Here is a 24985-nt window from a genome sequence, read left to right as displayed (position 1 = left end):
AACAAGTGCATAGGGGAGGGACTTTTCTTGAACTTTCTGGATTTAAATACAGCCCAGTGCTTTCCAATAGTTAAGTGGTAAAGAATCAATCAATCAGTGTAGAACAGGTTGGGTTTGTTTGAGCTGCATGTGGCTGTGGTCAGGGAGAAGAAGTTGTGATGTTATCAGACTGATTCAAATGAGCATAACTCATTGGCCCTTTATGACTCATCTCACCTATGGATTTTGACTATCTGTCATTCTAATCATGGTTAAGTACCGTTTCATTGAGGCACTTTTGTTTTTAGAGCCCTTTAAGCTGTAGCCAATGTTTTAAGAGGGGGAGTGTAGTACCCAGACATGCAAATAATTGGGAAAAGAATTTGGCTGTCTTGATACCTATCTGGTATTTTTCCTTTTGTTTAACAACCACGTGGAATCTTGTCTTTTTTACTCCCGATTTTTATACCACCTGCGTATCTGGATCTCAATCCTGATACAAACCCGATCCACCATTTGCAACCTCTGTCTACTGTCGTGGAAATTTCCTCTATTTACCAAATCATGAGCGCAAACCACACACAAGTCAGAGTTATCAAAGTCCATCTTTAATTATATGAGCTCTCTCACAACCCTGTGACTCTCAGATCAATTCAGTGTCTATCAATGAATTCTCTGAGAGCCTCTACATTGCAACTGAGATCCTTTAATAGCAAAGAACACACATTGTCAGACAGCATAGACATAATAAATGGTTCAGCTTTGTCTCCTTACTCAAACCCAGAAACATAAACCAATCCTCCATATCAACAGGCATATATCAAATTGTCATTTAGATACAACCAATTCTAAATACAATCAATCCTGGACAAGCTCACGGGGAGCATAGAATGATTCCAGACACTGCCATCCTCCTCTCCCCGATGGGGAAAAGTAGGGAGTGACTGGCACACAGACACAGTCGAGCAAAAGATATGTTTACACATGATGACACCTTGACCACTCCCCTCTCTGCGGCCCATGCAACTTAGACTTGACAGAGAACAGATAACTGCCAATGGCCACCACTATAGTACAACAAAATACATTCTTATGAGAAATAACTCATAAGCATATCATGAATATAAAACATCTTACCTATGTTACCAACCAATTCTGATTATTCCCCAACACAACATGCTCAGATAAGATCATTTTGCTCTGAAGGTTTTTTTTTAGTGGTTGCCCATGACCTGCTGTTACCATGACAACCACCCCAAATGTTTGAAAAGGAGAAGTGACATGAAATGACCATTGCATCGGTGTACTACTTTCAGAGGATACATCAGTGTGAGTGTGCAAATCTGATATGGGTCACAAGTAATTCTGAGTGTGGACAGTCAGAAGAAAAAAAATGGAGAACGGATATGGAAAGAAAATCAGATTTTGGTTCTTAGAGTGGCTATGTAAACACAAGCCGTATTGTCATACTTGTGTGTGTGTGTTACCCTTTTTTTTCAGGCAGCGTTCTTATTTCTTTAACTAGGCTAGTACTGATAGAGAGAGGGGCCCCACCTGATAGAACCCAGGTCTTATCAGGGCATAAAATTAACTTTTTGGTCTACAAGCCCCTGTGACAGGTAGATTTAAAAATCTACCAACCACTCGTATCTTTCACCAGATTTTTTTTGTTGTTGTTGCCAAAATTACATCAGTAGACTTTAGTTTCAAGTAAATTAGACCAACTTTTATGCCTGTGCGCACCGCTTCTAAAGAATGAGTCTTTCACTCAGCTCTTAACCAGCCAGACAGTGTTGCAGCATGAGGTAGAATAGGCTATATAGGATTCGTAGTTCTTTGACTTTGTGCGACTAATTTACCAGCTATGAATCGAAACTGCAGAAATACTTTAAATGTAACAGAAATACTTTAAATGTAACTGTAGCTGTTTTCATTATCCTGTAAATGTGATCATACTTGACTATTTTCATTCACAAATGCGAGTGAAATGCTCGCACTGTGGAGCCCAGACCACACGTTGATGTGCCTGGTGAAATAGACATCTCACCTGCCAATGCCAAAATCGACCCGCAGGTGGCGAGTGTTCATTTTAGGCCCTGGCTTGTGTGTGTGTGTGTGTGGCAGTAATAGGAAAGGGGGTGTACATGGTTATTATCTAGGCCTACAGGACACTGTTTTACCATGAGTTAGTAAAACCATTAATGATATGGGGAAGATATACCATAAGAATGTATATGCATGCAGGGTTGCCAGGTCAAGCTAAAAAAAAATCTAGCTCAATGACCAGTCAAACCCTTCCCAGGAGGCCTGAAAAGTAGCCCAATTTTTAGTTGTTTTTGGATTAAGAGATCATTTGCCATACACCCTTTTCCCATAACTTTATCAAGCCAGTTAAGTATTATCACGTTAGAAGCAAAATTTGGTTTTCCTCAAAATAATAAATATTGCAAGCTATGACATTACTTAATCATAGTAGTCAAACAAGTTAATCGGCATCCATTGATGGAAAACTATATGGCGAATTATCTTTTTCACTTGCCACATTCAAATTCCTATATTACGTCATAAGGCACAAGGTCTATGGCATATGGCCAATACACCACGACTAAGGGCTATTCTTAAGCATAATGCAAAGGCGGAGTGCCTGGATACAGTCGTTAGCCATGATATATTGGCCATATACCACATACCCCCGGGCTGCCTTATTGCTATTATAAATTGGTTACCACTGTAAATAGAACAGTAAAAAGTATACGACGGCTTTCAGCCAATCGGCATTCAGGGCTCGAACCAGGTTTATAAATGTAAATCAATCGTTTTTGCGCATGTGCATAACTATAGATAAATCCGACAGGAGAGTTTGAGTGATGAAAGATGGACAGAGGATCTCAATCTCTGAGCAAGAAACACTTGGATGAACATAAAAAAAACTAATATTAGTCTATTCTCTGGCAATTTTGCTGTTATTATGTGCCAGATGGTAAGACTACAAACCCCTATATATGGCCCATTGGCAAGATTGACTTTTCACTAAAATGGGTGTAAGCTACAGACTAAAATCTGTTTTTATGATTGTAATTACATTTAGATATAGTTTGCTTAGATAAAAGCATTTAGTCGAAAGCCCCTGATAGGCCTACATCTAATTTCAGATAGTTGACAGTAGCCTAGACAAGATGTAGGCAAGATGTAAACTGAACGATTTAGCAGCTTGCTTAGTTCAAATTAAGACCAATTTATTCATGAGTTGCGAGGCAATTCCGCAGTAAGAAGTGCTTGTTTCCCAATAGCCTGCTGAAATAGGCTGGGGTCATAATTTAAATCACTGAATTAAATATTAATAACGTACAGTACCAGTCAAAAGTTTAGACATACCTACTCATTCCAGGGTTTTTATTTTTTTTGGGTACTATTTTCTACATTGTAGAATAATAAAGACATCAAAACTTTGAAATAACACATGGAATCATGTAGTAACCAAAAAAGTGTTGAAGTGTCAAGATACATTTTATATTTGAGATTCTTCCATGTAGCCACCCTTTGCCTTGATGACAGCTTTGCACACTCTTGGCATTCTCCCAACCAGCTTCATGAGGTAGTCACCTGGAATGCATTTCAATTAACAGGTGTGCCTTGTTAAAGTTAATTTGTGGAATTTCATTCCTTAATGCATTTGAGCCTATCGGTTGTTTTGTGACAAGGTAGGGGTGGCATACAGAAGATAAGTAAAAGACCAAGTCCATATTATGGCAAGAACAAGTCAAATAACATTTACATTACATTACATTTAAGTCATTTAGCAGACGCTCTTATCCAGAGCGACTTACAAATTGGTGCATTCACCTTATGACATCCAGTGGAACAGCCACTTTACAATAGTGCATCTAAATATTTTAAGAGGGGGGGGGATTACTTTATCCTATCCTAGGTATTCCTTAAAGAGGTGGGGTTTCAGGTGTCTCCGGAAGGTGGTGATTGACTCCGCTGTCCTGGCGTCGTGAGGGAGTGTGTTCCACCATTGGGGAGCCAGAGCAGCGAACAGTTTAAATAATAAGCAAAGAGAAATTACAGTCCATTACTTTAAGACATGAAGGTCAGTCAATTTGGAAAATTTGACGGTGCCACGTTGAAAGTCACTGAGCTCTTCAGTAAGGCCATTCTACTGCCAATGTTTGTCTGTGGAGATTGCATAACTGTGTGCTCAATTTTATACACCTGTCACCAACTGATGTGACTGATAGCCGAATCCACTAATTTGAAGAAGTCCACACACTTTTGTATATATAGTGTATATACAGTTAGTTTGAAAAGTATTCAGACGCTTTTCTTTTTCCACATTTTGTTAGGTTACAGCCTTATTCTAAAATGTATTAAATATTTTTTTCCCCTCAGTAATCTACACACAATACCCCACAAAGTTAAAACGGGTTTTTAGAACTGTTTGCAAATATATTACAAATTAAAAACTGATACCTTATTGACATAAGTATTCAGACCCTTTCCTATGAGACTTGAAATTGAGCTCAGGTGCATCTTGTTTCCATTGATCATTCTTTAATGTTTCTACATCTTGATTGGAATCCACCTGTGGTAAATTCAATTGATTGGACACGATTTGGAAAGGCACACACCTGTCTATATAAGGTCCCACAGTTGGCAGTGCATGTCAGAGCAAAAACCAAGCCATGAGGTTTACGGAATTGTCCGTAGCGCTCCGAGACAGGATTGTGTTGAGGCACAGATCTGGGGAAGGGTAACAAAATAATTCTGCAGCATTGAAAGGTCCCCAAGATCACAGTGACCTGCATCTCTGCAGTGCTCTACCAATCAGGCCTTTATGGTAGAGTGGCCAGACAGAAGCCACTCCTCAGTGAAAGGCACATGACGACCCACTTGGAGTTTGCCAAAAGGCACCTGAAGACTCTCAGACCATGAGAAACTAAATTATCTGGTCTGATGAAACCAAGATTGAACTCTTTGGCCTGAATGCCAAGCTTCACGCCTGGAGGAAACCTGGTATCATCCCTACAGTGAAGCATGGTGGTGGCAGCATCAAGCTGTGGGGATGTTTTTCAGGGACTGGGAAACTAATCAGGATCAAGGTGAAAGGAGCAATGTACAGAGGTCCTTGATGAAAACCTGCTCCAGGACCTCCGACTGGGGGCGAAGTTTCACCTTCCAACAGGACAATGACCCTAAGCACACAGCCAAGACAATGCAGGAGTGTCTTCGGGAAAAGTTTCTGAATGTCCTTGAGTGGCCCAGCCAGAGCCCGGACTTGAAGCCGATCTAACCTCTCTGGAGAGACCTGAAAATAGCTGTGCAGTGACGCTCCCCATCCAGCCTGACAGAGATTGAGAGGATCTGCAGAGAGGAATGGGAGAAAATCCCCAAATACAGGTGGCGAAGCTTGTTGCGTCAAACCCAAGAAGAACCGAGGCTGTAATCGCAACCAAAGGTTCTTCAACAAAGTACTGAGTAAAGGGTCTGAGTACTTATGTAAATGTGACATTGAAGTTTTTTATATTTAATACATTTAATACATTTGCAAAAATGTTAACTTGTTTTTGCTTTGTCATTATGGGGTATTGTTTGAAGATTGAAGGGGGGGGAATTATTTAATACATTTTAGAATAAGGCTGTATAATAATGTGGGAAATGTTCAGGGGTGTGAATATTTTTATTTTTGGGGCTGTTAAGCACTTTGAACACAGTGCCTATAAATTATATTAAGAGTTATTGTTTATCATTGACCTAACTGACCAAGATATCTAAGTTATCAGCCTCACTATTGTAATGCTGTGTTATATCTCCCTCCGTCCTCTGGGTCTCTAGACGCCCCCCCTCCCACGTGGGAGCAGCTGGAGAAAGGTCTGGTGGCGGTGAAGACTGTAGTCCACGGCCTGGTAGATTTCATCCAGAACCACAGCAAAAAGGGAGCCGACCCACAACAGGTACCGTAGCTCACACACCTTTCCCCGCTACGCCTTTCACTCTACAGCAGCCTTTATTGGTCACGACCCAAAGTGGGTCGCAACATGTCAGAGAGAAAAAAGGATATATACATTGCCTTCACAAAGTATTCATACACTTTGATTTATTCCACATGTTGTTTTACAGATTTTGAACTTCTGAGTGATAGGACTAACACAACTGTGCGCACGCCTGTCGTTACTATGACAACTAGCGTAGCCATGTCAGCAAATGACTGCTGTCTGAACACATACGATTTGCTGTTTGGACAGTCAGTATTCCAAAACGGATTTGAAAAACAAAACTTGATTTGAGTGCTGTCAAATTGGTTGTTGATCATTGCTAGACAAACATTTTCAGGTCTTGCAATACATTTCCAAGTAGATTTAAGACAAAACTGTTACTCGGCCACTCGGGAACATTCACTGTCTTCTTGGTATGCAACTCCAGGGTAGATTTGGCCTTGTGTTTTAGGTTATTGTCCTGCTAAAAGGGGAATTCATCTCCCAGTGTCTGGTGGAAAGCAGACTGACTGAACCAGGTTTTCTTCTGGGATTTAAAAAAAATCCTGAAACACTCTCCAGTCCTTAACGATTACAAGCCAAGGGGTGTGACTACTTTCTGAATACTTTCTGAATAGAGTAATATAAATGTTGCTTTTAGGTGCAGCATTCCAAAATGTAATGTACTTTCCAATTGTACTATTGATTGCCCTGTCATGTTTCAAATAATGTGGCAAAACGGACTTTGGTAAAAAAAAAAAAAAAAAAAAAAAAAAAAAGGGATTTAATATAATATAGGTGTTTATAAATCTACTTTAACGTTAAGATACAGATATTAGAATTATTTCAAATGTTCGAAGTTTGTACAATATTGGCTTTCTGGGAGAACCTTCTATCCTGTAGTGTAGAGAATTTCAAACACGGGCTTTCCAATGCATTGCAATGTAGGGCACCTATTGGTCAATTTTTATTTTTTATTTTTTAAAAGCAGATATTGAATATTCCTTTTGAGCATGGTGAAGTTATTAATTACACTTTGGATGGTGTATCAATACACCCAGTCAGCCAATTCAGTTGCCCGAGAGGAAGGAAACCGCTCAGGGATTTCACCATGAGGCCAATGGTGACTTTAAAACAGTTTAATGACTGTGATAGGAGAGAACTGAGGATGGATCAACAACATTGCAGTTACTCCACAATACTAACCTAATTGACAGTGAGAAGGAAGCCTGTACAGAATAAAAAATATTACAAAACATACGTCCTGTTTTCAACAAGTAAAACTGCAAATAATATCATTTGAATCCGTTTTGAATCCGTTTTGAATTCGGGCTGTAACACAAAATGTGGAATAAGTCGAGGGGTATTTATACTTTCTGAAGGCAGAATTTGTGACAGATTTTCAGGAAAATTATCTAAAATTTGCGTAAAGAAAATAAAGCACACAATTTACCATTTCACTTCCAAGTCTTCATGTACCGAAAAAAAATCTGAAGTGCAATGCGTTTCCATCGCATTTTCAACTCTATGGACAGTTATGTCAGAAGCTGTTGTGTTAAATAGCAAATGTGCCCACTCTGGTCTTGCCATGTGCTCTCTAGCCAACAGCTCACAGTTACAGTGCAGGTATACTGTGCGTGAAGGCTAGTCTACATTAAATACATTTCCGACGCCATTTCTCACACAATTAATTTTACAGACACAAAAAGATCCCACCAGGTTGAACAAACAAATTGTGTCAGCATGTATAAAATTCTACTGCAACTTTCCATCACAGCTGTCGATTAAAAACTGTAGCTGGAAATGTGGTTACTCTAAAATGTCTCTCTTCAGCCCCCCCAGCACAGCAAGTACAAGACTTACATGTGTCGGGACATGAAGCAGAAGGGAGGCTGTCCTCGAGGAGCCAGCTGTACCTTCGCCCACTCTCAGGAGGAGCTGGAGAAGTAAGTCCCTTTCAGAAATATAAACATCTAACTACCACCATCCTTTTGATTGAAATGGAATTAGCGCCCTCTTTCCCATTTAAATCAATAGACCTAAACATATTTTGCTCTGATAACTTCTCTGAGTTTGATAGTTATCACTTAGAATGGCACTGTTTTAAAACCTCTTCCCCTTGGTTTAGATTTTTTATTTTTGAATCTACGGTAGGATGACTTTTCTGTTTTATAGCTACTGTAAAATTAAAACTGTATTTTGTGTTTATAGCAAGCCACCAAGGCCAGAAGTATAACTGTATTTTCTGTTCGTAGGTACCGTAAAATGAACAAGCGTTTGGTAGCTCGCCTCCCTGGCTCATCTGGCCTGCTGTCGGACGATGGACTCTCTTTGGACGTGGGAGTGACCCGGAAACCCTCGCCCCTCACCAACGGCTCAGCTGTACCCCCCATGCCCCAGCTCATCGCCCGTGGCACCGACCTTGTGACCTACGACCTGTTGCGCAAGCCCAAGATGGACGGCGGGAGCAACAGCTCCCCGGGATCGCCCCCTGACTCGTGAGTGGGAAACACCGCCTTTCAGCCAACCTTCAAATAGATATAATTATGTTAATCTATTTTGTAACAGAAGAAAATGTGTGTTTTAGCTATATTGTTTTGGTTAAATAAACACTTTTTAAAATGATTTTTTACATTAATGCGAAAACTTGATTGATTTATGTATTTATTGTATCCAGAACTGACTGTTTTTCTACCCTCAGTCTGGACTCGGGGCCCAAACAAGGGTACCCCCAGCCACCCCATGCCATGGGCTACTCCAGGGGGCCAGGAGACCACATGTCCATGCCCAAGCAGATGCCCAGTGGTGTGGTGCCCCGGGGGCCTCAGATGTACCCGCAGCAGCTACCTGAGATGTACTACTCTGACTCTCGCCCCCCGCCCTCCTCCTCGCAGTACGACCCCTCGCAGTATCCCCAAGGTGAGGCTGCTAAAAGCTTGTTTTGTGCTGTTGAAACATCTGATTTAGTTTGTCATGTTTTTACTTTTACTTATTTCAATGCTTTTGTTGAAAGACCAATATGAAGAAAATGTAATTTCCCCCTCGCCCCACAGGTTACCCCTACCAGCAGCCCCCCCAGTACGCCCCCCAGCGCTACATCCGCAACCCCCCTCCCCCCAGCGAGCCCGCCGGACTCCCCTACCAGGACCCCTATCCTGACTACGGCCCACCCGATCGCCCTTACCCGGCCCCCCACTCGGGCCCTCCCTTTTCCTACCCTCCCCCATCCCATTATGACACCCGGGGTCGTCACGGCCCTTACCCCGGCCCCCCTCCTCCGCCCCAGCCCTACCCCTCGCAGAGGGACGACATGGTTCGGATGAGCCCCGCACCCCTGGAAGGGCCCCCTTACCACCAGGAGCAGGCTGCCAGGGAGAGGTATCCCCCAGAAGGATTCTACCCACCGGGGGCCCAGCCCCAACCCTTGAGGTCCTACGTCAGAGTGAGTTTGGTTCCTCCACAGTAGTCAGCAACCCTGGTCCCAGAGAGTTACAAGGTAGATTGGCTTTTTGGACCGGACCAGTAGTGAAACCTTATTCAACCAGTCCAAGGTCTTGATGAACAGTTGATCAGTTGAATCTGGCTGTGTTGCCACTGGGCTCAGAAAAAAGCTAGCACCCCTGTAACTCTCCAGGTTGGTGAACATGCACACGGACTACAATGCAGTTGTCTTATGACTCATAAGATATGAGCTGCATCTCCCTTGAGTTATACATTTGTGTCGTTAGAAGTTGGCCAGAAGTCAGATGTATTTAATATTGAATAGTTATCTCATGAACTGTGTCCCGAGGTGAGTTAACTTGGAGCAGTATGGCCACTCTTCCCAGCCCAGTCTGGACGACCTGCACCATTGGTGTACACTATATTTATTTGTAACTAATCATTAGAAATGTTGTCCTGTGGTTTGTTAGGAGCCGTACGGGCGCTCCTCCCAGCCCAGCCTAGACTACTTGCACCACCGCCGTAAGGAGCTGATGGCCCAGCTGGAGGAGAGGAAGGTCATCGCTCCCTCGCCCACCCTCCCCCACACCTTCCCCAGCGACTACCCCCCAGAAGTGAGGACCCCCCCCACACATACACACATACACACCGAATGTCACTCAAGGTCAGCACACACACACAAGTCAGTTCTGCCTGGTCCAGAAACAAACTGTTGAGTGACTAGTGTTGGCCTTCAAAGCTCCCCACTGGTAGTTTTAATGTCATGACATTGTCTATTTATAACAGTTTAAAAACAGAGCTTCTGGTGCTGTTTTAGCTGACAATCTTATCTTGCCATGACCCTGTTTCAACAAAATTCCATATTTTATATTATTCCGCTCTATATACACATTTCTAAAATGCCTATGTTTTAGCATGTTTAAATAGTGTTTCCTAGTTAGCATGGATATACAAGTAAGTTACTAACACATCTGCCTGTCTCCACAGTATGGGGAGGAGAGCTCCAAAGCCTTTGGGAAGTGCAGGGAGCCCGACTACGCGGGCCAGTACTCTCCCTGGTCCTGTGACACCATCGGCTCCTACATCGGCACCAAGGACTCAAAGCCCAAAGATGTCATGGCGCCCGGGGCCATGGAGATGATGGTGAGTGACAGTTGGAATAGTGCCGGTGGGTCTTAGTGAGACGGGTATGTGTCTGAACGTGTTACTGGTTCAGATGTCACAGGAGCAGTGTTGTGCTTGATGAGGAGGATTAGAACAAGTTACCTGAGCTCTATTTTACCTAGTGTCTTCCTTCCTCCCTTTTTTTTCATCTTCTTACTTCACCATCTCTCCTCTTGGCTTTGTTTGAGAGCATCTGTTAAATGGTTCAATTGTTAATTGCCCCTCAGCCTTTCACTCTAATTTTCCTCTCTTCGCCCCATCTTTCCCTCTCTCCATTTTGTTTTATTATTGTATTTCACTCTGGATGAGCGCGTCTGATCAATGTCTACAATTCTAAAATGTGCCCCTACTCTGTCTTTCTCAACCCAGCCCTTTTGTTCATGTCTCTTTCTCTCCCGCGTCTCTTTGTAGAATGACTGTTAAATTATTGTTAAATGAAGGGCCTGCTATTGCTACTGACTAAATAAGGGGCCTGCTAAATGACCGTTCTAAATGCCCACCCCCCCCTCTCTATCTAGAATGTGGACGGTAAAGGTAGGCGGGGGGAGCCCTCCATGGAGGCCCAGGTCAGGCGGGGGACAGAGGTGAAGGACGATGACCCCATCATCCCTTTCGGCCCCCAGCCCACTGTGTCACGCTTCGGGGCCATCTCACGCACCTCCAAGACAGGCTACCAGACGACAGGCCCCATGCAGGCCTTGGGCTCCACCCAGGGACCCAACCCCAAGCACATGGCCATAGCCGGTAAGGTTACTCACACTTGGCACTTGCAACTTTACTTTGACCATTCACTGTCGTCACCTTTATCACGGTCATATTCATTAGGCACCAAAAAGAAGGAAACCGAGAGAGACTGCCTGGACTTAAAGGGATAGTTCACCCAAATTACAATATGACACATTGGTTTCCTTACCCTGTAAGCGGTCTATGGCCAAGATATGACCGCAATCCAATCTTTGGTTTTATTTACCTGGCATTGTTCCAAATGCTAACATTTTAGCATTCTCACATGTCCAAATCATTCTAAAGTCTCAAATTGTTTGTGAAGCTCATTTAAGTCCCATATAAAATTATTTGAACATGATGCTCAAAAAATGCTAATATCGGTCCAATGACTTTAATGGGATTTGTGCCAGGTAACCTAAACCAAAGCATTGATTGCAGTCATACCATGTCCATATACTGCTTACAGGGTAAGGAAACGCATTTCATTTTGTGATTTGGGTGAACTACCCCTTTAAGGAACACTTCATTTCGATTTCAGTTGCAAAACGTTTTTCGTTGCATGTCTCAATGAATAGTTGAACAAAGTATCTAAGACATGATCGGTGGTTAACGCGTCATTGTCCCGCCAACAGCGGAGTACTCCTATGAGAACCACGGAGGCTGGGGCGGAGCCTCCTACCCCTCCCACCAAACTGTCTCCTCCTCTCAGGGACACTTCAGTGAAAGGTACGGCCGAACACACCTCTCATCCATTTATTTATCCTCTCATCCATCAATCACTCATTCACTCCTTCCAGCTATTAATTCACATTTATCAGTAATTCTGACGGTTCTCTTCTTTCTCAGGCTGCCTATGCCAACTCAGGACAGAGAGCAGCTGAAGACTGAGCTCCAACAGGTCAACCAGCAGATCAACCAACAGTCTCAGATCCACAGCATGGAGGTGTGTATTCACAAACAGAGAGATGGGACAAACACTTGTAATACTCATGTGTAGACACCCTCAACCAGAATCCAGGATGGGCAACATCAACATTTTGCTTTGAAATTGAGACAAAAACCTAGCATTTTTTTGGGGTGCGGGGCATCCTAGATTGTAAGTATTGGTAGAGAATGGGTTTAATTGTAGGGTGGAAAAACTGACCTAACCCTGGACTCCCTCCTCTTCCACCAGCTCTCCCAGCCAGGTCAGAACCAGGGCCAGCAGGGGGGGAAGTGGCCTGGTCCAGCGGGGGGTTCTGGCAGCGCTGCCTCAGTGTCCAGCGAACAGCTTAGCATGGAACTCCACCAAGTGGAGAGGGAGATCGGCAAGAGGACCCACGAGATGGACATGGTGAGGGAGAGGGGGATGGATTGATGGGAGAATAGTAGGTTGTCTGTATTACAATGTGAAATCATTCTGCCCTGCCTCCAACGCCCTATAGCGTTATTGCTAGCCTTATGCCATATCAAATCAAATTGTATTTGTCACATGCGCCAAATACAAGAAGTATTACATTACTTACAAGCCCTTAACCAACAATGCTTTAAGAAGTTAAGAAAAATAAGTGTTAAGTAAAAAATATAAATAAAATTAACAAATAATTAAACAGCAGCAGTAAAATAACAATAGCGGGGCTATATACAGGAGGTACTGGTACAGAGTCAATGTGCAGGGGCACTGGTTAGTTGAGGTAATATGTACATGGATAATAGTTAGTGACTGTGTATAGATAATAAACGGAGTAGCAGCAGTGTAAAAGAGGGCTCTAGGTAGCCCTTTGATTAGCTGTTCAGGAGTCTTCTGGCTGATAGAAGCCTTTTGGACCTAGACTTGGCGCTCCAGTACCGCTTGCTGTGCGGTAGCAGAGAGAACAGTCTGACTAGGGTGGCTGGAGTCTGACAATTTTTAGGGCCTTCCTCTGACACCACCTGGTTTAGAGGTCCTGGGTGGCAGGCAGCTTAGCCCCAGTGATGTACTGGGCCGTACGCACCACCCTCTGTAGTGCCTTGTGATCGGAGGCCGAGCAGTTGCCATACCAGGTGTTGATGTAACCAGGATGCTCTCGATGGTGCAGCTGTAGAACCTTTTGAGGATCTGAGGACCCATGCCATATTTCTCGGTCTCCAGAGGGGGAATAGGCATTGTTGTGCCCTCTTCACAACTGTCTTTGTGTGTTTGGACCATGATAGTTTGTTGGTGATGTAGACACCAAGGAACTTGAAGTTCTCAACCTGCTCCACTACAGCCCCATCGATGGGAATGGGGTCGTGCTCGGTCCTCCTTTTCCTGTAGTTCACAATCTCCTTTGTCTTGATTTACTTTGAGGGGGAGATTTGTTATTCTGGCACCACCAGGCCAGGTCTCTGTCCTCCTCCCTATTGGCTGTCTCGTCGGTGATCAGGTCTACCGCTGTTGTCATTGGCAAACTTGATGATGGTGTTCGAGTCGTGCCTGGCCATGCAGTCGTGAGTGAACAGGGAGTATAGAAGGGGACTGAGCACAAATCCCTGAGGGGCCCCTGTGTTGAGGATTAGTGTGGCGTATGTGTTGTTACCTACTCTTACCACCTGGAGGCGGCTCGTCAGGAAGTCCAGGATCCAGTTGCAGATGGAGGTGTTTAATCCCAGGGTCCTTAGCTTAGTGATGAGCTTTGAGGGCACTATGGTGTTGAACGCTGAGCTGTAGTCAATGAATAACATTCTCACATAGGTGTTTCTTTTGTCCAGGTGGGAAAGTGTGGAGTGCAATAGAGATTGCATCATCTGTGGATCTGTTTGGGCAGTATGCAAATTGGAGTGGGTCTAGGGTTACCGGGATAATGGTGTTGTGAGCCATGACCAGCCTTTCAAAGCACTTCATGGCTACAGACGTGAGTGCTACAGGTCAGTAGTGATTTGGGCAGGTTACCTTAGTGTTCTTGGGCACAGGAACTATGGTGGTTTGCGTGAAACATGTTGGTATTACAGTCAGGGACAGGCTGAAAATGTCAGTGAAGACACTTGCCAGTTGGTCCGCGCATGCTCGGAGTATACGTCCTGGTAATCCGTCTGGTAATCCGACCTTTTTTAAAGGTCTCACTCATATCGGCTACGGAGAGCGTGATCACATAGTCGTCCGGAACAGCTGATGCTCTCATGCATGTTTCAGTGTTACTTGCCTCGAAGCTATTTGGCTTGTCACTGGGCAGCTCGCGGCTCTGCTTCCCTTTGTGGTCTGCAATAGTTTGCAAGACCTGCCACATCCGATGAATGTCGTCCTGTATTGACGCTTTGCCTGTTTGATGGTTTGTCGGAGGGCATAGCGGGATTTCTTATAAGATTCCGGGTTAGAGTCCCGCTCCTTGAAAGCGGCAGCTCTACCCTTTAGCTAATTGTGGATGTTACCTGTAATCTATGGCTTCTGGTTGGGGTATGTACGTACGGTTGCTGTGGGGACAACGTCATCGATGCACTTATTGATGAAGCCAGTGACAGATGTGGTGTACTCCTCAATTCCATTGGAAGAATCCCGGAACATGTTCCAGTCTGTGCTAGCAAAACAGTCCTGTAGCTTAGCATCTGCTTCATCTGACCACTTTTTTTATCGACCGAGTCACTGGTGCTTCCTGCTTTATATTTTGCTTGTAAGCAGGAGTCAGGAGGATAGAATTATGGTCAGATTTGCCAAATGGTGGGAGAGCTTTGTGCGGGTCAGTGTGGAGTAAAGTTTTTCCCTCTGGTTGCACAATTAACATGCTGATAGAAATTAGGTAAAACGGATTTATGTTTCCCTGCATTAGTCTCCGGCCACTAGGAGCGCTGCCTCTGGATGAGCGTTTTCCTGTTTGCTTATGGCTGTATACAGCCCATCGTGTGCGGTCTTAGTGCCAGCATCGGTTTGTGGTGGTAAATAGACAGCTACAAAGAATATAGATAACTCTCTGGGCAAATAGTGTGGTCTACAGCTTATCATGAGATATTCTACTTCAGGCAAGCAAAACTTGGACTTCTTTTGATTTTGTGCACCAGCTGTTGTTTGCAAATATACATAGACCGCCACCCCTTGTCTTACCAAAGGCTGCTGTTCTATCCTGCCGAAAAAGCTTAAAACCCGCCAGCTGTATGGTGCCGTCGTTCAGCCACGACTCGGTGAAACAACATAAGATATTACTGTTTTAAATGTCTCGTTGGTAGGATATACGTGATTTTAGTTTATTTCCCATTGATTGTACGTTGGCTAATAGGAGTAATGGTAAAGGGAGATTACCCGCTCGTCATCGGATCCTTACAAGGCACCCAGACCTTTGTCCCCGATGTCTCTTTCTCCTGCGAATGAAGGCCTTGTCGGGGTCTGAAGTAAATTCTTCTCATCAGACTTGTTAAAGAAAAATGATTCCTCCAGTACGGGGTGAGAAATCGATATCTAGAAGCTCTTGTCAGTCATTAGACACGGTGACAAACATTATGTACAAAATAAGTTACAAATAACGTTAAACATACACAATAGGACAATTTGTTAGGGGATTGTGAAATGGCAGCCATCTCCTCCGGCTCCATTGATGTTGTCGTCTGGTGTTCATGTGTCTGTATTTTATTATGGATCCCCATTAGCTACTGCCAAGGCAGCAGCTATTGTTCCTGAGGTCCAGCAACATTAAGGCAGTTATATAATTTAAAAAACATTACATTCATGACACATGTGCACAGACAGACACCCACTCCATGACATGTGAGTTGATGTGGTCTCTACAGGACAGCCAGGTGGCTCATGAGGTCCTGTACAAGATGAAGACTGCAGAGAATGGTCAGCAGGACCACAAGGCCCAGCTGGAGGAGATTGCTATGGCCCTGGGGTGAGTGGAGACACACAACTCAATAGAAAAACACATGTATAAGGACATGTCAGAAGTTTACATACACCTTAGCCAAATACATTTAATCATAGTAAAACTTCCCTGTCAGTTAGGATCACCACTTTGTTTTAAGAATGTGAAATGTCAGAATAATTTATTTCAGCTTTTATTTCTTTAATCACATTCCCAGTGGTTCAGAAGGTGATATACACTCAATTAGTATGTGGTAGCATTGCCTTTAAATGTTTTAACTTGGGTCAAATGTGTCAGGTAGCCTTCCACAAGCTTCCCACAATAAGTTGGGGGAATTTTGGCCCATTCCTCCTGACAGAGCTGGTGTAACTGAGTCAGGTTTGTAGGCCTCCTTGCTCACACACACTTTTTCAGTTCTGCCCACAAATTTTCTACATGATTGAGGTCAGGGCTTTGTGATGGCCACTCCAATACCTTGACTTTGTTGTCCTTAAGCCATTTTGCCACAACTTTGGAAGTATGCTGGGGTCATTGTTCATTTGGAAACCCATTTGTGACCAAGCTTTTAAATTCCTGACTGATGTATTGATGTTGCTTCAATATATCCACATAATTTCCCACCTCATGATGCCATCTATTTTGTGAAGTGCACCAGTCCCTCCTGCAGCAAAGCACCCCCACAACATGATACTGCTTCACGGTTGGGATGGTGTTCTTCGGTTTGCAAGCATCCCCCTTTTTCCTCCAAACAGTTCGATTTTTTTTTCTCATCAGACCAGAGGACATTTCTACAAAAAGTATGATCTTTGTCCCCATGTGCAGTTGCAAACCGTAGTCTTGCTTTTTTATGGCGGTTTTGGAGCAGTGGCTTCTTCCTTGCTGAGCGGCCTTTCAGGTTATGTCGATATAGGACTTGTTTTACTGTGGCTATAGATACTTTTGAACCTGTTTCCTCCAGCATCTTCACAAGGTCCTTTGCTGTTATTCTGGGATTGATTTGCATTTTTTGCACCAAAGTACGTTCATCTCGAGGAGACAGAAGGCGTCTTCTTCCTGAGCAGTATGACAGCTGCGTGGTCCCATGGTGTTTATACTTGCGTGTTGTGGCAGACCAGGGGGTTTGGTCAAGACATTTACACAGATCAGAGTATGATTAGCTCGGTTTCAAGGGTGTTTAAATAATGATAAGGATAGGTCTCCATGAGACCCTCGCCGCTCTTGCTGTATCCTGTCGGCCACAAAAACTTAACTCCCTCCTCATACCTTTGCAACTGTCCCCAACTATACTAGAGTCCTTTCTTCCCCTGGTCTCCCTTGTGTGCTGCCCTTCTGGCAGCTTTATGGGCCTTGCACAGCTGGTGAGCAATCAGCCTTTGATTACTCACCAGATCCCAATCAGCCCCAATTAGTCCTGGCCGAGGAGCCCATCAAGACCTGGCATGTCCAGCAGATGGAGCCATCACCTCGTGATGTATACTAAGTTTGTCACTAGGCCTCTGAGTCTCCCCCTGGTGGCTGACCTGCTGTACTCCACAGCACTATTCTTTGAGCTGAACGTAGTACCTTCAGGCATTTGGAAATTGCTCACAAGGATGAACCAGACCATTTTATTTCTGAGGTCTTGGCTGATTTCTTTAGATTTTCCCATGATGTCAAGCAAAGAGGCACTGAGTTTGAAGGTAGGCCTTGAAGTACATCCACCGGTACACCTCCAATTGACTCAAATTGTGTCAATTAGCCTATCAGAAACTTCTAAAGCCATGACATAATTTTCTGGAATTTTCCAAGCTGTTCAAAGGGACAGTCAACTTAGTGTATGTAAACATCTGACCCACTCGAATTGTGATACACTTACGTTGGAGTGAATTCACTGTATGTAAACTTCCGACTTCAACTGTGTGATTTTTAAGCCTCTCCGTTTCTCTCTCTGTTTCGTCTCTCCGTCTTTCTCCTCGTTTCTAGTGAGGTGTCGAATGGCTCCAGCGGTCTAGTTCAGGATGGCGGTGTGGGCGGAGCTATGCTGTCACTGACCACTAGGGCGTCATCGCTTAGCCTGTGTTCTGAACCAGGACCCGGGGGCTCTGATCTGCAGAAGAACGGTGTGGTCCATTCCTGCTCCTAGACCATATACACTGCGACACACACACTCAGAGCCTTTGTTCTAAAGCATGCACACACATACTTGTTTTATTTAGAGGATGAGCAGTATCTGCCGTGATATGAATTTTCTTTCTTTTTGTTCTGTGAATGAGCATTTTCTTTATTTTTTTGTGACTTTCATCGCCTGGAAACCATTTGATGACATTTATTTCTCTTGTGTTTTTTTTTTTACTGGGATTATAAAAAAAGACTCTCAAAGTAGATATGTCAAAAAAAGCAGATGATGATGATAATTGTTCAAAGAAGGCTATCCCTCCTACGTAGATATCACATATCAAGACACGTAGTGCATCGAAGGGTGGATTATTTCTCAATTCTGCCCCTCTATTTTTTGTGCCCGTTACCAGGGTAAGCAACTTGCAGGGACCTTAATTACCCCCAAAGATGGTTTTAAGGCTGTGAAATGTAAACGTTCAATTTCGTAACCAATTTAGTATCGAATCCTAACTCTGGTCGTTTTGGTCTTATGTACGACATAACTATCAAAAGTCTTGGTGTTTTACGACGTAGTTATGTCAGCTGTCATAAGTATCATGTGTCTGTTTATAATGCATTATAGCCTGGTATTTTATAAGGCAAGACAGTTAAGGACAAATTCTTATTTACAAAGACGGCCTAGGAACAGTGGGTTAACTGCCTTGTTCAGGGGCGAAACGACCGATTTTTAACCTCGTCAGCTCGGGGATTCGATCTAGCAACCTTTCGGTTACTGGCCCAACGCTAACCACTAGACTACCTGCCACCCCGGTATGACACGTTGTTTCTTTCTGATGCCTTTGACAGCTAACTAATGGTTAGTCAGTGTAGTAACCGTTCTGTTGGCGTTCAGTAATAAAGGTGTAACCACTAGTGTTCAGGAATACGCCACCCCCAGAATCGTAAAACGTGTTTGACCAGATGGGGGGGGGCGTTCCACCAACGATCAGTCAACCCTCAGAGCCAAACAAGACAATGTCGCTTCAAGCCACATGCCGTATTTAACCCTCCATGAGAAGTCTGATTTTATTAGTGCATTTTATGAATACATCGTATGTCTGTTTCATACTTGAAAAGCAGTATCTTATTAACCAAAGCATTCTGTTTTAAAGATTGCAAAATGTATCTTTTTGATAATGAGCTTTTCTCATGTTTTCTATAAGGGAACATACTATGTGCTTCTCGTGGGATGTGGTGTGACTTGCTGCAGAAATGTCTTGTTTGTACTTTGATGGGCTGGAATTCAATCGAACTTGCAGTGCGGAAATGCACATTCCAGGGAGTGTAACACAACATTAATTTTCACACTGCAGGAAGAACATTTTCCACGTTGCGAGAGAGATTGAATCCCCTCCCAGTGTGAATTGAATCATATGGGGTGATTGGTGTTTTTGTTCTTCGTCTTCCTCAGAGCTCCTTATCTGGTCATTGAAAAGGCCTCCCCATTGGGATTCTTGTCATTGGTTCTCCTTAACTTCTATGAAGTTGCGTTCCCTTGTTTGTTTTTTTGCTTGCGTAAATTGCAATTTAAGGGGGTGTGGCCTGCCTGAACACTAGTCTGTAATTGGAGGGGAAGTAAAATGGTTCAATATGCACATTTTCTTTTGCTCCTCTTGTTATTAATACGTGTGTTAAAGGTGTCTGTAGTCTGCCAAACAGTCCTTTCAATGGTTTGTGCGTCAATGTCAACCGTTAGAGTAGCGTACGTGTCTTAAATAACTGTCATTCTACAGGCTTAAAAAAAAGTCCTATCCCTTTTTTTGTTTTTAACCGTGTACTATTAGTTCATTTTAGAACAAGTCTGTATCAAGACACATATTCAGGGTATCTTAGTGGATTCAAAACCCAGGACTTTGGCCCACACATGTGAGGCTTAAAGCAAGCAGCCAGAGTGTGTTGCCCCTCAAAAAGCCTCTAGTCAAAGTCTGGATCTTTTTAATTCTATTTTTCACTATATCGTTTTCTGGTGTTATTATTATTATTGGAAGCTATAAAAACAAAGAGTTGCACAATCCATATGTATAACTCACAGTAATATATTGGGTAAAAAAAAACCCACAAATGTTTCGGCATCACTGCCTTTCGAAACGTTAATGCTTTTTTTACCCAATAAATTACTGGGAGGTAAAACGTATGGAGTGTGCGACTTTGTTTTTATAGCTTACAGTTTATTCACCATTAGTCAACCTCTACACTAAATAATGTTCTCTGGGTGTGCGCCAGCTCATGCTTTTTATTATTAGGATTATTACTTTATTATTGATGTTCTGTCATGGTAATTGTTTATCGCTGATGCTCGTTAAGGAGCTCTATTCCTTTTTGTAAACAATTGTCATGGTTAGCCATTGGAGAAAAAAGCTGCGCTAAAATGCAAAGAGGTTGATCCCAGTGCTCAAACGGTTACGAGTACACGGAATGTCGGTGACGATCGATCGGGTTTCATAATTTGGGTTCAGGAAAAAAAAGAACTGTCCGCGATCAGTGTAGATGGGTGTTGAGGGCCAGGGTCAGTTATAGGGTGTTCGTTTTTTTTTTTTTTTCAACCACACTTCATGCCTCTTGGGCTACTCTTTGCAATATTTTATTGTTTAGGTAAACAACTCACTTATACATATGAGTATGTATACATACATTAATATACTAAGCACTATTAACGTGCCACCTCTTATTCTACTCGCTCAGCATTTATATTAAATGATCTCTACTTAGAATCAGCTAAATGTTTTATATTATTTCTCTACTGGTTGCCAACAGACTTTATCCTTTCCCAGTTGAAGGACTTCTGTGCGCATTGATGTGTGTTCACTTAATCTTTTTGTGTTCAAACAAAGATAAGTTCTCTACTGAAATATGCTTCCGAAAGAAGACACAATTTAATGATGAAAATTTACAACAACAATACAAATGTTTGTGTGCGTGTGTTAGGTTGTATTGTAGAAAATGTACACTGTCTTTTTGTCAAAGTAAAGTGCGCTGTGCTGGGTGACGGTGTGGAAATATTAGAAATGTGTTGAGGTTTTCTCTTTTAAGAGGTCATCCGGGTAAGCATTTAATTTAGTCAAAGGCATGCTTCATATTCTCAAGGAATAGTTCTAGGCCATTCCTTCCAACAGTATGAGATCATTTGGAAGCACCCTAACCAAATTGAAAGCAATCTTAATTGGCACACTCATTTTTTTCACCACCATCACTAATCACATGACAGGCAGAGACGCATGTTTTGTAATATTTAGCACAAACAAGGTGTTTCTGCTGGGGAAAATGTAATCAACTAGTTGGGTTTGTTTTTCTTTCTTCCTGTCATTGAGTGAAATCACTTACTTCCCAGTCTTACAGTGATCTATGTAACGCATCCCAAGGCGACGCATCATGTTGTCCATCCACAGGGAAACTGTCAAACTTGGCGTCACACTTATCCACACACAGGTTTTCATTTGTTTCAGAATAGTCATGAAAATGTGCTTACCCTTAAGTCCCTCCAGCTGTGAGCCTTCAAGAGTTCACTTCAAATTTGTCTAATGATTTTAGATATCAAAAGTGGTCTGTTGGCTTGAGGCCACATTCCATGCAATCTTTTGTGAAGATCCAGCTATAAGCCTCAATCCCCAAATCAATGGCAAAGGTGAACATAGTCAGTCTAGTTACCTGAACATAATTCAGTGCCTATCATTTCCACTCATTCTGGGTTTAAGGCATATAGTTTATATACATCTCAAGTGGTTTAACGTTTATTCAAGGTCATGTCCCAAACCGTGTGTTTGTGTGTGTGTGTGTAATGTTTTGGGACGTGACCTTGAATAAATGTTAAACCACTTGAGGTCTAAAACGTGCAACAAACTTTGATTTTGGAGTAAACTGTCCCTTTCTGAAAGCCTATAGGTGAGTAGAATTAACAATTATATAGTTTCTATGGGAATAGCAATGATGTTCATGTCAGTCTCATGCTTTCATTTGTTTCTGAGTGAAACTGCTGCCTACCCCTCCTTCACACAGCCAATGAACTCTTCCCCCAAACCACAGAACTCGTACTGCTGTTTTGGGCTCACATTTTAATTCCTAACTTTTGGGAAAAACTCAATGGCTGTTTATTTTATGATTAATCCCTTGTAAAATATCTCTTAAATTAAGGTACAGTTTTAATTTCAGCAAGAAAATACGTTTTTATATGTATTATACTCCATTAAGGAATGTTTAGAATTATCTTCCTCCAATGTGGATGTAGCCATTATTACACCATTTTATGACTTTGTAAGAGAATTCACTGTGTGAAAATTGGTTTGCATTTTTGTATAATACAATCTGCTTTTTTTGTTTGATTACGAGAGGGAGGTCAAACTGGAAGTTTTTAAGAGAGAAATGAACCTGTGAAATTGAGAATCTTTTTTTAATTTATGTACAACAGTGATTCTATGCTGAGGGGGGTGGATTAAAAGATATTGCTAACTCTGATATTCGTGTCTTGTTTTACTTTCCCATGAGGAAATGAGTGAACATCTGAGCGCAAGTATCATGCGTAACACTACATTCTTTTTATCTGGCCCTGCCTGTTAGCCCACACATCTTTATCCACCCCAAACTGTGGAGGACAGAGATTAACTTTGCCACCACCAATTTGAGGGATCAAAACGGAATTTAAGAGAGGATTACGGATTATCAACCAATTTACGGCCACATTGATGGCGTGTGTAATGTTACACAGCGTGGAGACATGTTTAGTTAGTTGTCATGATGAGCCCTTCCCAGCTAGCTAGTTTATTCTGACCGGCAGTGGTGTTGTGGAGGGTATACAGTGTATCAATAAAGCTGATTGAACAGAGAATGTTTCGCTTAATGTTGATAGGCTTTATTTTCCACGTTCCTATCCTAGGAATACCTAGGATAGGATAAGTAATCCTTCTCACCCCCCCCCTAAAAGATTTAGATGCACTATTGTAAAGTGGCTGTTCCACTGGATGTCATAAGGTGAATGCACCAATTTGTAAGTCTCTGGATAAGAGCGTCTGCTAAATGACGTAAATGTAATGTAAATGTTTTTAGGCGCAGCAACGTGTGAATGTCTTTAATGCGAATGGTTTCATGGACAAAGATGGAAATGTAGAAAGAGGGGCGAGCTAAAGATGGAACAACTACCATGGGTCGCTAATATGATTTTGGCTATAGGCTACTTCGAAGCAAGGTAAGATGCCTCATAATATGAATTAAAACATCCAGGTTTCAACTAATTAAGGAACAGGAAAAATACAGCGATCCTATTATAGGCTGAACGTCTTCTGGTAGATGGAAAGGTTTCCCAAAAACCTTAATTAAATGTTAACTAGTTACAAAGTAGTGTATGCTTATCTGGCAGAATGATATGATTATTTGCGTCAAACCTGTGGCCATCATGTGCTATAGAAAAACCTCTTAACCAATCAGCAGTGCTTGGTGCCTGCACACTTGAATTAAAGGGAAACTACACTCAAATCTAAATGTCTTAAAAGTGGTCTCCAGATGTGGTGTTTAAAACATCACATTTTTGTGTGACGAAGAATGAAAACCTGTGAATTTCTGACTAAGTTGACAGCCTTTTATCGGTTTCAATAGTATGGCTACTATTAGCCTACTGCACAGTACAGCTTGATTTGGCCTGACTGAAAGACATGTTTAAAAAAAATATTTTTTTGAGTAATTCAAAGTGTATGTTACTGTTTCTCATAATTTTTCACACAGTGCATCTTTCCGTTGCGGGATAGGCCATTTGGGAAATGTTTGGCAAAATTATAGTATATCCACTTCTCCAGGCACTATGCCACTGCTGGCTGGCGCTATTTAAAACTTAAAAGGAGGCAATATGTATTTTGATGAGCAAGGGAGAAATAACTTGTCATATTGGTTGCTGTGGAGATGGCCAAACACGTCAAGTTCCTTGGCGTTCATATCTCAGAGGAGCTGAAATGGTCAAACCACATGGACACCATGGTGAATGCACAACAGCGACTGTTCAACCATCCCAGCCTGGTACAGAAACTCCCCTGACCGCAAGGCGCTACAGCGGGTAGCATGCTCAGCTGACTGCACCATTGGGTGCACACTGCCTGCCCTCCAGGACACCTACAACACCAGCTGTCGCAGGAAGGCCAAGAAGATCATCAGGGACCCGAGCCACGGGTCCCTTCATCTGTCAGTGAATTCAATTGTTGAATCATGTTTTGTCATGATTATGACTCATTTCAAGTAACTGTCTGCGGGTTTAAAGAAACGTTCAATATACTTTGCGTAGAAACACAAATAAAAGCATGTAGATAGAAAGATGTGTGATGTATGCTAGAATGAAGGCTTAAAAACAGCTGCATATGCATATTAGCCGATACATATGGCATAGCCTACACATATAGGATACCTTGAAATTCAGTCTCCTCTCAAAACTGTTGTAAAAACCAGAGTTGGTTTTTTGAACCAGATTAGTTCTCAAATAGCAGCTAGCTGCCCAATACCATGGTGGGCATGCATAATATTGGATGCTTTGGAATATAAGGTATGGAGAATGAATGATAAAGAGCCTGTAGTAGGATTGAAGAAAAATAAGTTGGGAAATTAATGTTTGAGTTTTAAATAGATCAATAAATGTTCAGCGAATGTGAGTCTATTTACACTGAAATATATATAAACGCAACGTGACAATTTCAAAGAATTTAGGGACATTTTCAACATCCAGGAATTGTGTACAGATCCTGGCGAAATGGGGCCATGTATTATCATGCTGAAACGTGATGGCGGCAGATGAATGGCACAACAATG

General features: G+C 42.6%; 2 protein-coding genes across 3 annotated transcripts in view; both read left to right on the top strand.

Moving 5' to 3' along the window:
- LOC118402258 (roquin-1-like) overlaps window positions 1–22657 on the top strand; it is a 38155-nt gene extending 15498 nt beyond the window's left edge. For both annotated transcript variants that reach the window (XM_035800308.2, XM_035800309.2), the window contains exons 8-20: window positions 5815–5933; window positions 7788–7900; window positions 8210–8452; window positions 8656–8873; window positions 9008–9396; window positions 9866–10009; window positions 10383–10538; window positions 11078–11303; window positions 11918–12011; window positions 12132–12228; window positions 12460–12618; window positions 15999–16099; window positions 18035–22657. In XM_035800308.2, the coding sequence (XP_035656201.2) occupies window positions 5815–5933; window positions 7788–7900; window positions 8210–8452; window positions 8656–8873; window positions 9008–9396; window positions 9866–10009; window positions 10383–10538; window positions 11078–11303; window positions 11918–12011; window positions 12132–12228; window positions 12460–12618; window positions 15999–16099; window positions 18035–18194 (2219 nt within the window). In that variant the 3' untranslated portion in view covers window positions 18195–22657. The remainder of the gene's footprint in view (window positions 1–5814; window positions 5934–7787; window positions 7901–8209; window positions 8453–8655; window positions 8874–9007; window positions 9397–9865; window positions 10010–10382; window positions 10539–11077; window positions 11304–11917; window positions 12012–12131; window positions 12229–12459; window positions 12619–15998; window positions 16100–18034) is intronic.
- Window positions 22658–23240: 583 nt separating this feature from the next.
- Window positions 23241–24985, top strand: part of lrrcc1 (leucine rich repeat and coiled-coil centrosomal protein 1) — a 35218-nt gene continuing 33473 nt past the window's right edge. The window contains exon 1 of the mRNA XM_035800305.2: window positions 23241–23384. The gene's annotated coding sequence lies outside the window, so the exon portion shown is untranslated. The remainder of the gene's footprint in view (window positions 23385–24985) is intronic.

This window comes from Oncorhynchus keta, chromosome 23, assembly GCF_023373465.1.
Source record: "Oncorhynchus keta strain PuntledgeMale-10-30-2019 chromosome 23, Oket_V2, whole genome shotgun sequence".
Taxonomy (NCBI): Eukaryota; Metazoa; Chordata; class Actinopteri; order Salmoniformes; family Salmonidae; genus Oncorhynchus; species Oncorhynchus keta.
Note: the sequence above shows the minus strand (reverse complement) of the source record. Positions and strands in the feature narration are given on the sequence as shown.